This window comes from Neophocaena asiaeorientalis, unplaced genomic scaffold (assembly GCF_003031525.2).
Source record: "Neophocaena asiaeorientalis asiaeorientalis breed wild unplaced genomic scaffold, Neophocaena_asiaeorientalis_V1.1 scaffold443, whole genome shotgun sequence".
Taxonomy (NCBI): domain Eukaryota; kingdom Metazoa; phylum Chordata; class Mammalia; order Artiodactyla; family Phocoenidae; genus Neophocaena; species Neophocaena asiaeorientalis.
The window spans coordinates 2,420,983-2,435,834 of NW_020171808.1; the positions used below are offsets into that span (position 1 = coordinate 2,420,983).

The 14,852-nt window shown below is 44.3% G+C and overlaps 1 protein-coding gene across 1 annotated transcript in view; it reads left to right on the forward strand.

Annotated features, from left to right (window-relative positions):
* The window catches only part of MICU2 (mitochondrial calcium uptake 2), a 62,286-nt gene that overhangs the window by 25,641 nt on the left and 21,793 nt on the right, over positions 1 to 14,852 (forward strand). Inside the window, exons 3-5 of the mRNA XM_024752318.1 lie at positions 90 to 165; positions 7,213 to 7,260; positions 8,215 to 8,297. Of these exons, the coding sequence (XP_024608086.1) occupies positions 90 to 165; positions 7,213 to 7,260; positions 8,215 to 8,297 (207 nt within the window). The remainder of the gene's footprint in view (positions 1 to 89; positions 166 to 7,212; positions 7,261 to 8,214; positions 8,298 to 14,852) is intronic.

Below are 14,852 nucleotides of genomic sequence, written 5' to 3' on the forward strand. Positions count from 1 at the left end.
ATGGAGGTGAAGGTCCTTTTTCTTTTTTTTAAGATAGAAAATCAACTATTATAAGTTAAATTGAAAGATTTTAATATGTTTATTCAAAGGATATTGAGGACGTACTGGCAGGAATCAAAAGAGCTGGTTGTGGATCAACTTTTTTTAGAGACCTTGGCGATAAAGGTAATTTTTATGTTTTACTTGTGTTTTATTTAACCAAAGTATTATTAAGGAATTAAGTTATGAGGTTTGCAGCTGCATATTGAAGAACATACATTAGAGAATCTGCAGAGAGAATGTTATAACAGTGTGTTATTTAATAGATGTTTTTAAATCATAATAAAATACTCATTACATTCGAAGCAATTTTTTCTTAAACTCTTTGATCAATCACAGAAAAATTATTTAAACATTGATTTCAGTAAGCTTGGAGAGAAGGGTGAGGCAGAGCATCAAGAATAAGGAGAGAAAAAAAAGAGAAAAAAAAGAATAAGGCGAGATGGGCTTCCTTGGTGGTGCAATGGTTTGGAATCCGCCTGCCAGTGCAGGGGGCGCGGGTTCAATTGGTCCGGGAACTAAGATCCCACATGCTGCAGAGCAACTAAGCCCGTGTGCCACAACTACTGAGCCTGCGTGCTGCAACTACTGAAGCCCGTGCACCTAGAGCCCGTGCTCTGCAACAAAAGAAGCCACCACAGTGAGAAGCCTGCACACCACAACAAAGAGTAGCCCCCGCTCGCCACAACTAGAGAAAGCCCACGTGTAGCAACGAAGACCCAATGCAGCCATAAATAAATACATACATACATAAATTTATTTATTTATTAAAGAAAAAAAGAGAAGAGAAAGGATTTGGGACTTCCCTGGTGGTCCAGTGGTTAAGAATCCACCTTCCAATGCAAGGGACTCGGGTTCGATGCCTAGTTGTGGAACTAAGATTCCATATGCTGCAGGGCAGCTAAGCCCACGCACCGCAACTAAGAGCCTGCACGCTGCAACAAAAGATCCCGAGTGCCGCAACTAAGACCCGACGCAGCCAAATAAATAAATATTTTTTAAAGAAAGAAGAAGAAGAAGAGAAAGGACTTCCCTGGCAGTCTGGTGGTTAAGACTCTGTGCTTCCACTGCAGGGGGTGCGGGTTTGATCCCTGGGCAGGGAAGTTCTGCATGCCGAGGGGTGCAGCCAGATAAATAAGTGAGTAAAGTGATTATTCTAAAGTAAGAAGACAAAGCCTCAGAGATAACGCAGAGGACACCAGCATTCACGGGAGCAGAGAAGGAGGAGGTGCCGTGCAGGAGAGGAGGCAGAGGCATCAGAGCGGGAGAGGGAATCTCGGGAGCCTGGGAGGGAGGGAGCATCAGTGTGTAGGGCCCGTGAAGGAAGGGCGTCAGAACGTGGTTAGGACTGGCGGTGGGGAGGTGCTCCCGCGCGTCAGCAAGGGCAGGGGCGGTGCTGGGACGGGTTCTGGGGGCAGACTGCAGTGGAGGACGGTGGTGCGGGGCGGGGCGGGTGTGAGCTGGAGTCCGGTCCTGGCGGTCTGTGTTGCACGAAGGGCTTTGAGCGCACGTCTGGGTGTGAGGGGGCGGGGGCTGTGCAGAGCTCGGTGGAGGGCGCGCCCCTCAGCAGGGAGCTTTGCGTTGTACCGCGTGGGGAGGGGTGACGTGCGGGTGTTTATCGCACATGTTTGCAGAGCAGGGCTGAGAAGTTGAGGCGGGTTTGGAGGGTGGCCCTGATTCCTTCGTAAAGTGGAGGGTGTGGAGAAAGTAGGAGGTTTGAAGTGGCCACCAGCTGGTTCTCCCCCGGCCGCGGGCAGGCCAGGAAGTACACAGAAGCATGCGGTTAGGGTGTTACTAGGCAAACGCAGGGAAGAAAAGTCGTGGGCTAGGGGGTTAACGGTGTCGAGGGCAGCAGTTTTACTTAAAAACACGAGAGTCTTTAAATAACAAGCCTTGGAGAGAAAAAAGTAAGATGGGAAGAGCGATGGAAAGAAAGTGGGAATTCAGGAGAGAGCGGCCAGTGAGGGTGGGAGCAGGTGAGCTGGGAACCCAGGAGCGGGGCCCACCATGCGCGCAGAGCCGGGGTCTGCGCTCCGGTTCGGAGCAGAAGCCGCTGCAGGTAAGCTTGGCCTCGGGTGCGGTCGTGGAATCGGCCAGCTGGAGCAGAGTAAGTGGCAGTGTGAATGTGACAGAGGTGACCCCAGGTCTGAGAATAGAGTGTGGTCCTGTGTGCTGGACGATGGACCAGGCGCTCAGGCCTCCGGCGATGGAAGGCTAAAGAGAGGGAGCTAGGTAGGTGACCAGGAAGAAAGTCGGAGGTGGTCAGCTCGACGGCATCAGCCTCGGAGTAACAGGTTTCTGCAAGAGGTTGGAAGAGCAAAGGTCTGGGATGAGCGTGGCAGTGGGGAGAGGAGTCACCAGTTGAGACGTATGCAAGGGTGCCGGCGTCCCGAGCGGAGAAGCCGCTTGCAGGTGCGGCAGGGCTCTGCACACGGCGACCAGTTAAAGGTGTTTACTGAGGAAGGCCATTCGGGAGAGCGTCGCAGAGCGTCCGGGGAGAAGCAGAGGCATGGAGGTTGGTTGGGTCCGGAAGGATGAAGCGCAGACCAGCTGCAGGCGTGTCAACAAAGAGGACAGAGGCCGTTTGGAAAGTGGGGTGTGGCCGCTGAGGGCGGTTGGACCTAAGCTAGAGAGGTGAGCAGAGCCTCAACCGTACGTACGCAGCGTGGGAGGGAGTGTCCAGGAGCGTGGGCCTTGTCCTGAGAACGGCGGGTTGCTGTGGGGGAGCTGTAAGAAGGCCACAAGTCAGATGAGAGAAACCCCTCTCATCTGGGCAGAGGGGGCCGAGGCGCCTGCGGAGGGCGCAGAAGAGGAGACGGCGGGAGGTTCCGCAGTGACTGCAGGGGCCACGCGCTGGGCGGCGCGGTGGACAGAGGGAGAGCACAGAGCCACTCGTCAGCCCTGAAAAGCCGGCAGACACTCTGTTCTCACAGGAGACACCGAGGTTTAAAAGCAAGATTTAACAAACTGAAGGAAATGGGAGGCTCCCTGGCAAGTGAAGGGCAATGTTTTTGAGGCCTCCTATACGACGCGGGAGTGGAGGTTTCAGAGCAGCAAGCAGACCGTCGTGTTCTCGGCTCGGAGATGACAGCGTGGAGTGGCCAGGCTTCCGGGCTGCGGGTTCGTGGAGCCCTGAATGCAGCAGTTCGACCTGAGGGGAAGTAGACAGTGCAGCTTCCAGAACTGTGTTAGTTACAGTCGTAGCGCTTCAGACGGGCTGGGGGGCGGGGGCGGGGTTGTCCCTGGAGCTGCTCAGTTAGAGGTTCTGCTGGGCCCGGGCCATGTCCGCAGTCACGGTCTGGTCTCGGGAAGGAGGGTTGTGAATCTGTGTCGTTACCAGCTGTGCTGCTTCCACACCATAGGAAATACAGAGGGTACTGAGAAAGGTGGTTAGTAACTTCTATTTACTGTCTTTAACTTTCAGTGACAGACACGTATATGTCTGTATCTCCAGCTCTGTCTCTCCATCTGTACGTACTGCTTTCTAACCATAGGAGACAGATCCATCAGCCTACTCACACACTTTTCTCACTCGATAGTTCTCGTTCCCTGTTCTTTATACAACTGGAGGACTTCTTATATTCTCAAAATGAACAGGGGCATCACACAGATTTCTTAAAGAATAAAAAGTCAGTATTTCTGGATGATGGGGGAGAAAGCCCTTAGTGACGGACTGTTCGAAAAATAAACAGAAGATGTAAGTCCAAAGCAGAAAGTTGATTTTTTCCCCCCCCTTTAGGCAAATCTATAAGGATATTAGTAGGAGAAATAGAGGAAAGAGAGGCTTTAAGGGGAACTAGAAGAAAGAAGTGACTGCAGGGAGAGAGACCATGGTAGCATCCACTTCAGAGTCAGAGAGGACGAATGAAAATGTGCGCTGGGCAGCGGCAGGAGGAGAATTCAACCTAACTTCCTGCCGATCACACGGGGTGTATTAAAAACAGCTGTCACTAATTAGGACTGGTAAGGAAATCGGGACTTGATGGTAGAACTTACTGGTGACAAGGAAATTAAGCCACTGACAGGGAAATGCAGGAGAACAGAGTCACGTGGTGGTGAGGGATCAGAAGAAGAGTGAGTGAAAAGGCCAAGTAAGAACCACTGCGGCCTCCCCAAGCACTGCTGCTTCTCCAGACGCCAGCTGCCCTCAACCCAGGCTTTGTTTGTGTCTTACTGGGTGGTGGTACTTTTCACCCAGCTCATTGAAACCCGGAAATAGCTTTGAACCCTTTCTCTTTGCCCCTCCATCCTTCATATGCAGCCAAACACAGATCTTTCTAATTTTGCCTTCTAAATATTTATTGAATTCATCCTCTCTTCTCCCACCTCTAGAGAACTTACAGGACAAGAAAAAATGTTGAGGAAGGACTTAACAAGACTTATTTTTTTAGTTTTTCTCTGAAATACGTGAGTTGAAATATACATTCCAGCTTAAAGAAAAAACACTGAATATTTTATAGGAAAGATTTCAAGATACACTTTTTTCCAGATATACTCCTTTGTTGATATTAATGAAGTCATTTGAAAAAAAAGAATGTAAAATTTAGCTACATTTGGAACAATTTAAAATATTCTATTTTACCACCTAAAAGAACTATCAAAATGTATATTACATCATAACTAACAAAAGGGTATAGTCTTGAAATAAAATAATCCACCTCCATGCATTATTATAAAGAAAAGTAAATTATAAGTTATAATTATTATGTATTTTTTGAAACTGAGCAGAATTCTCAACATAATACCATCCTCAAGGATATACTGAATATAAATTATAACATATACTGTAAGATATAAATGTGTTCTTATGATACATGTAGTAATTTCTCTTTGGAGAACAGAGTTCTCAAAATTGCATTTAGTAGCAAATCATATTTTTCAACGGTTCCAAATTTAAAATATTTCTAGAGAAGCATAGTAACTAACAGAATTTAATCATCTCTTCTAGTGACCCTTAAGGATTCTTTAATAAATTTTTAAATATAGGGACTTTTCTGGTGCTCCAGTGGTTAAGATTCCACGCTTCCACTGCAGGGGGTTCAGTCCCTGGTCAGGGAAGTTCTGCATGCCGTGCGGTGTAGCCAAAAAGAATTTTTTTTTTAAATATAAATTATTTAAAATACTTTCCTATTTGACATGCAGTTTTGAAACATTGACATTTAACGGCATTTATTTTACAATTCAGTGCAACAAATATGTATTAAACTTTCTCCTATAAGTATTCGGAAGTGTCAGTTTCCTTTAAAAGCATTTTCAGAGGCAGGTGCCTAGAATGCTGTTGGAGAGCTGTATTGTCTATAATCTATCTTGAGAGTGTAGGGAGCTGTTTTTACACTGTCTCAACTGTGTTTATTCAAGCATTTTATTTAAGTCAGTATTTCAAAGAATTTTCTTTTTCAAGAAGTTCCCCTGTGCACAGGACATGTACCTATGTCTCGAGAAAAGAAAAGTGAGGTCTCCTTTTGGCACCAAGCCCAGTTCAGTCCAGCCGTTTGGCCATTTTTTCACATTGCTGTATTCCTTTGAAAATTAGAAAAAAACTGTTCACTTTTTTGAGGCTGCCAAGATATGAAATACTTTGATCCTTCAACTAACGTTAGAGCATTTCTCTCAGGTATGAGATATGACAAAACACATTTAATTTATTCTCCCTTCATATAAACACTGAATATTTCTAGGAAAAAATACCTGAAGACTTACTCTAGGCTTTTTATTAAAGGGAAGCACAACTGCTCCAAGATGAAAATGACAGAAAAATTGCTGATGTAAAAAACTGTTAAGTCATTAAGAGCATTTAAATACATACTTGAAGTTGCCTGTTAGCTGAAGCACTGAACTACCTGGGTGTCAAACCCTTACCTGCCTCATTTGCTCTGCACTGCTTTCGGCCGTGTGTCTCTGCTGTATCTGACCGGGGGCCCATAGCGGCTGGTCCTTCTTCACAGCAGGATGGTGCAGATCCGCTGCCGTCACCCTCTGCCAGGCTTCCTTCTTCATCTCTGAGCCACCAGGTAGCTGTGCTTCCCACTGACTCTTCCACAGGAACATCCTTGCAGACAAACACTCGCTTTTCAGTGTTCATATGCAGCTTCATCTCTCCTATACATACGGCTTTCCCACTTATACCACCCCTGCTTCGTTGCAGTTTTCTCCTATCATTCAAAGACCATTTTTTTAATTAATTTTTATTGGAGTATAGTTACTCAACCATAAAAAGGAACAGAGACCATTTTTAGAACTACTTCCTCTGAGACATCTTCGGTCATCTAAACTTTGGAAGACTTCACCTTTTTTTAAGTCCTGGAACTCACTATCAGTATCTCTCAGTGGTATTTAGCATTTTCTGTAAACATTTACATTTGGACCTCCTGGTGGAAGTATGCAGCACCATCTATTAAGAATTCTTGGGACGTCCCTGGCAGTCCAGTGGTTAAGACTCTGCGCTCTCAATGCAGGGGGCACAGGTTTGATCCCTGGTTGGAGAACTAAGATCCCGCATGCCGCATGGTGCGGCCAAAAAGAAAAAGAATTCTTGCCGAAAACTAAACTTGAATCTGAGCACAGCTCTGGATCTAAGTAAGTACCAGTTTGTAGAAAATATAGACGTTAGAGGAACATGTGAAATGACACCAAAAAGATGCAGTTAGCAAATCTTCTACACTCTTAAACTTTACCGGACAAATGACCAGACTTCTTCAACAATTAAGTTGAAACTGAGGGGAAGAAAGACCAGGGAGAACCTATAGATTAAAATCAAGTCACTGCTACAGAAATTTAATTCCTTCATTTTAAATAACGTGGTTTGACCTTTGGTATATCCAGATCTCTGTCAGTGTACTGAATTTATAAGTTTGCTTCACTTGAGATGTTATGAATAGTAAAATTTGAGGTGAAATTACACAGAATGCCATGCAGATAAAACCTCTAGTGGACACTTGTGCTTGCTGACCAATGGCCATCCCTCCTTTCTAGTAATAGTGACCTAATAAAAGTCTCCTTTTTTTGAAGTATTAGTACTATACTTAACTCTGATGAACATTTTCCGCTATACCAGAGAGGTAATTTAAAGTAACAATATGTGTGTTTTTAATTAGGTGAAGGTTCCATATAGTATGTATATGATTACTTCTAAACCATCTAAAACTTGCTTTCTGATGTCTTTATCTCTTTCAGGGCTGGTTTCGTATACCGAATATCTTTTCTTACTTACAATCCTCACTAGTAAGTATTCCACAGTTTTTCTCATCGATCATGTGGAATTCTCTCGTCTTACCAGACAGGGTGTTGGAAGTTTGGTATTTATATCTTTATCGTGAAAAATGTTATTGGCGCCTTGCTTTCTGTACCTACAGGATGATTCTGTTGGGTGAGATTATCCCTGAAGTCTCACCACCTCCCCTGCACTCAGGCTCCCCACAACTTTGTCTCCTTAATTGAAGGCTTATTGAACTGAAGAGTCAGACGCAGCCTTCACTTAGGAATATTAAAAATCCCTCACGTGACATTCTGCAAAATTCCTGACCAGTAACTGTCTGCAAACTGTCCGGGTCATGAGAATCGAGGAAAGACTGAGAAACTTCCACAGCTCTGAGGAGATAAGGAGACATAACAGTTAAACGCAACAGGCTTCCTTGTGTTTGACCCTAGAATAGAAAAACCATGGGATCCAAATGAAGTCTGTAGTTTAGTTAAAGGTGCTAATTTCTTAGTTTTCATAAAGGTACTATGGTTACACAAGATGTTGCCATGAGAGAAGACTGGGTGGGGGGCCTGTGGGAACTCACCGTACCAGCTTTGCAGTATTTCTGTAAGCCTAAGATTATTTCAAAATAATTTTTACAAAACTCTACTTTTGGGAAAGGGAAATAAAGAGTAGTAATCAATGTGAAAATAGAGAACATACTGTAAGAAGTAGGAAAGCCCCTAGTAGAGTGGAAGAAATACTTTCTGAAATGAGTTTTGCTTTGAAGGGCAGAACACTTAATAGCAGAACAGCACACCATGGAAACATCAGCCTTTGAAAATTGTCATCCTGAGAAGAGATTGTTTCTCCTCTACTTTAGGCACTTACTCATGTTGTTTCTGGTTGCTTATTTCAAGTTTGAAGACCTATAGATCTTCAGGTAACTTGGCATTCCACCAGCATTTACATAATTATTCATTTTTCACTTGCAGAACCCCATACCGGGTTTCATGTTGCATTTCAAATGTTGGATGCAGATGGTGATGAGATGGTTGAGAAAAAGGAATTTTTTAAAGTAAGTAGATTCTAGTTATTTTTGGTTTATTATAAAACACCTGGATGTTTGTGTGATAATTTTACATTTCCATTAAAATGAAAATTATATTTACTGCTTACATATGAAATGTCAAGAAATCATTTATACATTCAAAAATACTAAATTTTCTATAATACAGCCTTGAGGAAACAGTTACAGAACAGAGCATGAGATTCCAAAAGGAGAAATGAACTTAAGCATCTGCAATGTTTTAGAGTTTTATTTTTATGATTTCAGCAAATGATAATACAACAGAAAGCGCTTTATAGATGGTTAAAAATTATTGATACACCCCCACCAAAAAAAGAATAAGGAAAATAAAACCTTAAGCCTTCAGGAAGAATAGGGAGGGAAAATGAAAAAGCCACAAAAGGTATAAATTGGTTCAGATTCTCTAGGAATTTGTGAAGGCTCATAATTGAAAAGGTGAAATATGTTTAAATGATATTTCCTAAGACATAACTCTGTAACACGCCAGCAGTACATTTTACTCCGTTCCAAGGAAGTCGATGGTACTGTTAAAAGTACGTCAGTGCATGTAAACAGCGGGGAGTATGCCAGGCAGAGCTTACTGTTCCCGATCTAGAGCAGCGCTTTATGGAGAAGGTAAGTCAGTTCTGTCCTCTGTGTCTTTCTCCCAGTCCCCAGTGTACTGGGAAGACAGACCACAAGGCTTGTTGAAATTATCTTTAAAACGAGTCGTACTTGGACTGTTCGGTCAAGTAGCCAGTAGCCACACGTGGCTGTTAAATATAACTTGTGACTAAGAAACTTGAGTTTCCGAATTTTAATTAAATTTAAATTTAAAAACTGACATTCACTTCAGGTATTGGCAGATTTTCAAGTAAATTTGAAACAACTTGAGTATGTGGATCTACTTTTTAATTTTTATTTACTTTTCTAAATTTTACAAAATCTAAATATGGATCAAGTACAGGTACACCTTGGAGAAATTGTGGGTTTGGTTCCAGACCACCACAATAAAGCAAGTCACACAAATGTTTTACTTTCTCAGGGCAGATAAAAGTTATGTTTTTACTATCCTGTAGTCTATTAAGTGTGGAATAGCATTATATCTTTAAAAAACAATGTCTGTGCCTTAATTTAAAAATATTTTATTGCTAACAAATGCCAACCATCATCTGACAATGCAGGGCTACCACAAACCTTCAGTTTCTAAAACACACAAAATCTGCAGAGCACGATAAAACGACGTGTGCCCATATTTCCAATGAAATACATTATCTGAATGTCTTGTAATGTAAAATATGCACTGGAGTTTGAAGAAAAAAGAAAGGAATGTAAAATATCTTGATTTTTGTATTGAGTACATGATAAAGTCATAATTTTGAGAGATTAATTTCACCTGTTTCTTTATATTTTTTTGCTGCACTTTAACAAAAATGAAACTGGAAACTACAGATGATAAATTATCTTTTATAAGGGCTTCCCTGGTGGCGCAGCGGTTGAGAGTCCGCCTGCCAATGCAGGGGACACGGGTTCGTGCCCCGGTCCAGGAAGATCCCACATGCCCCGTGAGAGAAAAATAACCAGTGATTTCAATCAGTGGCTTCACTCCAAAGAAAAAAGGCTTTGGTTCTAAAATGGATGTTACTTCTTTAAGTTAATTTAAATGTTTGTTATGTAGGTATCTATTTTTTCAAATGACTCCCCAGATTAACAGACTTTTTTTTTTTTTTTTGGCCGCGTTGGGTCTTCGTTGCTGCACGCAGGCTTTCTCTAGTTGCGGCGAGCGGGGGCTACTCTTCATTGCGGCGCGCATACTTGTCATTGCAGTGGCTTCTCTTGTTGCAGAGCACAGGCTCTAGGCGCACGGGCTTAGTAGTTGTGGCACGTGGGCTCAGTAGTTGTGGCTCACGGGCCTAGCTGCTCCGCGGCATGTGGGATCTTCCCGTACCAGGACTCGAACCCGTGTCCCCTGCATTGGCTGGTGGATTCTTAACCACTGCGCCACCTAACAAACTCTTTAGAATAATTGAACAACTACCGACACTGGCTGCAGTAAATGGTTTCTGCTACACTTCAAGCTGCAACATTGAGAATTTCACCTGCTGCTTTACTGCCCACTCACATATGTGTTCTTGTCATTTACTTTATGCTTAGATTTATACACTATACACCCTCTTCCAGATAACTTCTAAAGATGTTAAATATTTATAAACCTAATTTTTGTAGGATCCCACTGATTTATAAATGTATTCCCTACTGAAGACCTTTTTTGCTATATTGTTTGTTTCTAATCTTTGAGATAGTTTCCTACATATAAAACCAAATATTTTAGTAATTAAATTTGCAACACCTGTGGATGGATCCTTATCAAAGGGATATGGGGGATCCTTTATATACAATCAGATGTACCTGTTCAAAGAGTCCACTTGCTCATGTCACCACCAGCCCAGTCAAGATCTAAAACATTGCCACACTCCACAAAGTCCTCCTGTATCCTTACGCTCAGTTCCTCCCCTCTCCTGGCCCCAGGAGACCAGCCAGTGGTCTGCTTTCTTCCAGCATCGATGTGTTCCTTTCCTGGAGTTTCGTAGAAATGGAATCAGAAAGTATGGATATGTACTCTTTGTTTGACTCAGATTCATCTGTGTGTCGCATTTGTCAGTAGTTTGCTCCTTTTTGTTGCTGATGGGTAGTATTGTGTGGATGTGATCTGTTTATCTAGTCACTTGATGAACATTTTGGTTGTTTTCAGGTTGGGGCTGTTATAAATAAAGCTGCTGTGAATGTTCATACACAGGTCTTGGGTGAACATATGTTTTCTTTGACTAAATATGTGGGGGTGGAGTTTCTGGGTCATATGCTAAGTATAAAGTAAGAAGTTGCCAGTTTTGTTTTCCGAAATCTGTGTTCCATTTTGCATCCCCACCAGCAATGTAAGAGAGTTCCATTTGTTTCATATCTCAAAGGCTTTTTTTAAAGGTCATAAGTTAGTCATTTATGTGAGTGCTCATTAATTCATCAGTGTTTGTCTAAGTAGTTAATACGTGCTAAGCACCGTGCTATAGGTTTGTCCTTTTACTTTTTTTAATGCCCTACTAAAAAATTTAAAAGCACCGTGTGGCTCCGTTATATTACTGTTGGTCAGCACTGCTTTAGAACACACAAGGCTAGAGATTTTCAGAAACTTCTTAGTATATTTTATTACATGCTCTTTATGACAGTTGTCTCAAATGCTGAAAAGGTTTTTCTTACTTCTGGGTTTTCAGCTTAGGTAAGAAAGCTGGAGGATTCCCAAGGATTGGAGTTGCCTGAAGTGTTTCTCTAGATGCGTGAGGTTTCACTGTACTGTTCAGAGAAACAGGTCGTGATCTTGTGGAATTCGTTTTCTCAAAGTGGGAGAAGTTAAAAGTAATAGAGGGGCTTCCCTGGTGGCGCAGTGGTTAAGAATCCGCTTGCCAATGCAGGGGACACGGATTCGAGCCCTGGTCCTGGAAGATCCCACATGCCGCGGAGCAACTAAGCCCGTGTGCCACAACTACTAAGCTGGCACTCTAGAGCCCGTGAGCCACAACTACTGAAGCCCGGCGCCTAGAGCCCGTGCTCTGCAACAAGAGAAGCCACCGCAACGAGAAGCCCGCGCACCGCAACAAAGAGTAGCCCCCGCTCGCCGCAACTAGAGAAAGCCCACACGCAGCTACAAAGACCCAGTGCAGTCAAAAATAAATAAATAAAATAAAGAATAATAAATTTTTTAATGTAATAGAAAATCTATAGAGAAAACCATACCATTTAACTGCTTAAAGAATCTTTTGAATGTTTCATGTATTCAAAATATGTCATATGTAAGAGATATGGATTTGAAAACAAAAATGCGTTTCATTAGGTCATTGTGAACAAACATTACCAAATCTGTTTGTTTCCAAAGAAGCAGCGTGGGTAAAGTTTATCACTGTTAACCAGTTACCAACTGCTTTATGAAAGCAGCCTGGCATTCCACCAAGAAGTTGAAGGTACTTGTAAACAGACAAAATGGAAAGAACCAAGAATTTCCAGATATCATACATAGCTCTTACTCAGGACCTTGGGTTAAAAATACTCGAAAAGCACGAAAGAAGGGAAATACTAGACAGTCATCATAAGTTTATCTTTGAAATCAGTTCCATTCAGGTGAAGGAAAGCAGAAATAACATTGCTGTGTTTGGCACAAACAGTGATTAAGTGACCGTCGTTAGTGTTCCCTTGGGGAATAATACCTGTAGGCCGCTGTCTGACACTGTGGTTGAAGCTGTGCAGCTGAAGTGTGCGCAGACACGTAGGACGTGGATTGCACTCTGTCGGGGAGACCAGCCGGCTCGTCAGTGTTCCAGATTCATCTCTGGCCGCAGTGTGAAGACCAACCGGAAGTGGAGAGCCTGGAGGCCAGGAGGCCCATAGGCTGTTGTCATCGTCCAGTTTTCAGCTGGGAGTGAGAAGTGGGAAATCCCGCAAGAGGTGCTGCGTGCAGGCTCTGTGGGGCCCGGCCTCCAGCATGAGGAAGAAATCAACGGTGGTCACTGCTTTTTCTGACTAGGAGTCATGATAGTGCTAACTGATCAAAGGGCACAGAGGACTCATTCTCTGGAGGATCGGTTATGACGTCTGTGCTATATTATTAGATCTTTACAGCAGCCTACAAAATCAGTAGTAGTGTCCCCACCTTACAGATGAGGAAACTGTTGTGCAGCGCATGGTTTGATTCTAAGTCTGTCCAGCTCTGGAGCTCGCTCTTTCTTCAGTGTTACCCTGCCTCGCATGTGGGAGAATTCAGAGGAGGACCGGGCTGAGAAAGGCCTTAACTCTGAGCTTGGGAATGTGAGCCTGCTAAACTAGTAGGACATCCATGCAGGCAGCTGTCTGCAGACCCCGAGTGGGGCTGGGACTAGGAAGCATCCTGGAAGAGGTGACCGTTAAGTCCTGAGCGTGTGTGACCTCAGAGCGGAGAATGTAGAGTGAGGTGGGTAAGCCAGAGTCTAGAGAACAGGTTCGCTTAAGGGACCAAGCTGAGGGTGAGAAGCCAGGGGCTGAAAGGAGGAGCAGGTAGAGAAGGAGAAGCACGGCAGAGTGCGGGCGGTGGGCTCGAGGCAGAGCACGCAGCATCCATCTCCTTGAGGCGTCCTCAGGTGCCACAGAGGCCGCGGGAGCCCCTTAAACTTTCAGGTCACTGGGGACCGAGGCTGTGGAACAGAAGACGTGAATGGGAAATGCAGAGTTGGTGGCAGCAGAGAAAAATTGCTCTTCTGGGATGTCTGATGATTAAGGAAGGAAACTGGTTTGAGGTTAGCTTGAGGGTGAAAATGTGTCTGTCTGCACAAGTAGGACCTGAAATACCAGTGTCATAAGTCACGGAGCCCCTCACATTCCAGCACCTCAGGCTGCCTCAGGTCCGGGAGAAGGATGTGCTTGAGATGGTCGTTATTATTCAAGTAGAGGTTAAGAATCATGAAAGGCTGGGCTAGGTAAGGGTGTAAGTTCACGCAAACAGTAACCCCTCAGCCCTGGGTGAACTTTCTGCTCTGTTCCTTCCTGGGAGTCACAAGAGGAGGCCAGGTTTTAGAAGCGCTGTCCCCACTGTCCACCCCCCCAGAACGGGAAAGCTGAGGTAGCGTCATGAAGTGGACACAGTGGGGCCCCTGGTGACCTCACTGTCACATATGCGGCGCCAAAGCTCAGGTGCTCTGCAGCGCGGTCACGTGGTGGCCCCGACCGACACTGAACGTCCTCGTCCCCTTTCCTTCTTCAGTCCTCTTCTCGGGGAGACTCAGGGCCACCCAGCAGTCTCCTTTCTGTGTGGGCAGCCTCTGCTCCTGCAGCTGTTGAGCAAACCTGCCTCAAAAGCTTTTCAAGTACTTGTTTTAACGTAATAGTTGAACACTCTGAATTTACAGAACACTTTCTAAATACTACAGTTTTTTCCTTAAATGTTTGGGAAATTCTTAGATGACCAATCCATGAATTAAGGAAACAAGAAAAAGAATGTTAGGATACATCACTGATTTTTTTTTTTTAAGTTTTAAGTTTATAAAGCTCAACCTTCTAAGCCTATAAAGGGTTCTTTGTGCTGATCTTAGGAATAAAACACTAAACTTGATAACCCATGAGCATGATGCAGTTTGTCGATTTAAAATAACAGCATAGGGGACTTCCCTGGTGGCGCAGTGGTTGAGAATCTGCCCGCCAATGCAGGGGACACGGGTTCGATCCCTGGTCTGGGAAGTTCCCACATGCTGCGGAGCCACTAAGCCCGTGCGTCACAACTACTGAGCCTGCACTCTAGAGCCCGCGAGCCACAACTACTGGGCCCGCACGCCTAGAGGCTGTGCTCCACAACAAGAGAAGTCACCGCCTTACAGATGAGGAAACTGTTGTGCAGCGCAGGGTTTGATTCTAGGTCTGTCCAGCTCTGGAGCTCGCTCTTTGTTCAGTGTTACCCTGCCTCGCATGTGGGAGAATTCAGAGGAGGACCGGGCTGAGAAAGGCCGCGCACTGCAACGAAGAGTAGCCCCCGCTCGCCGCAACTAGAGAAAG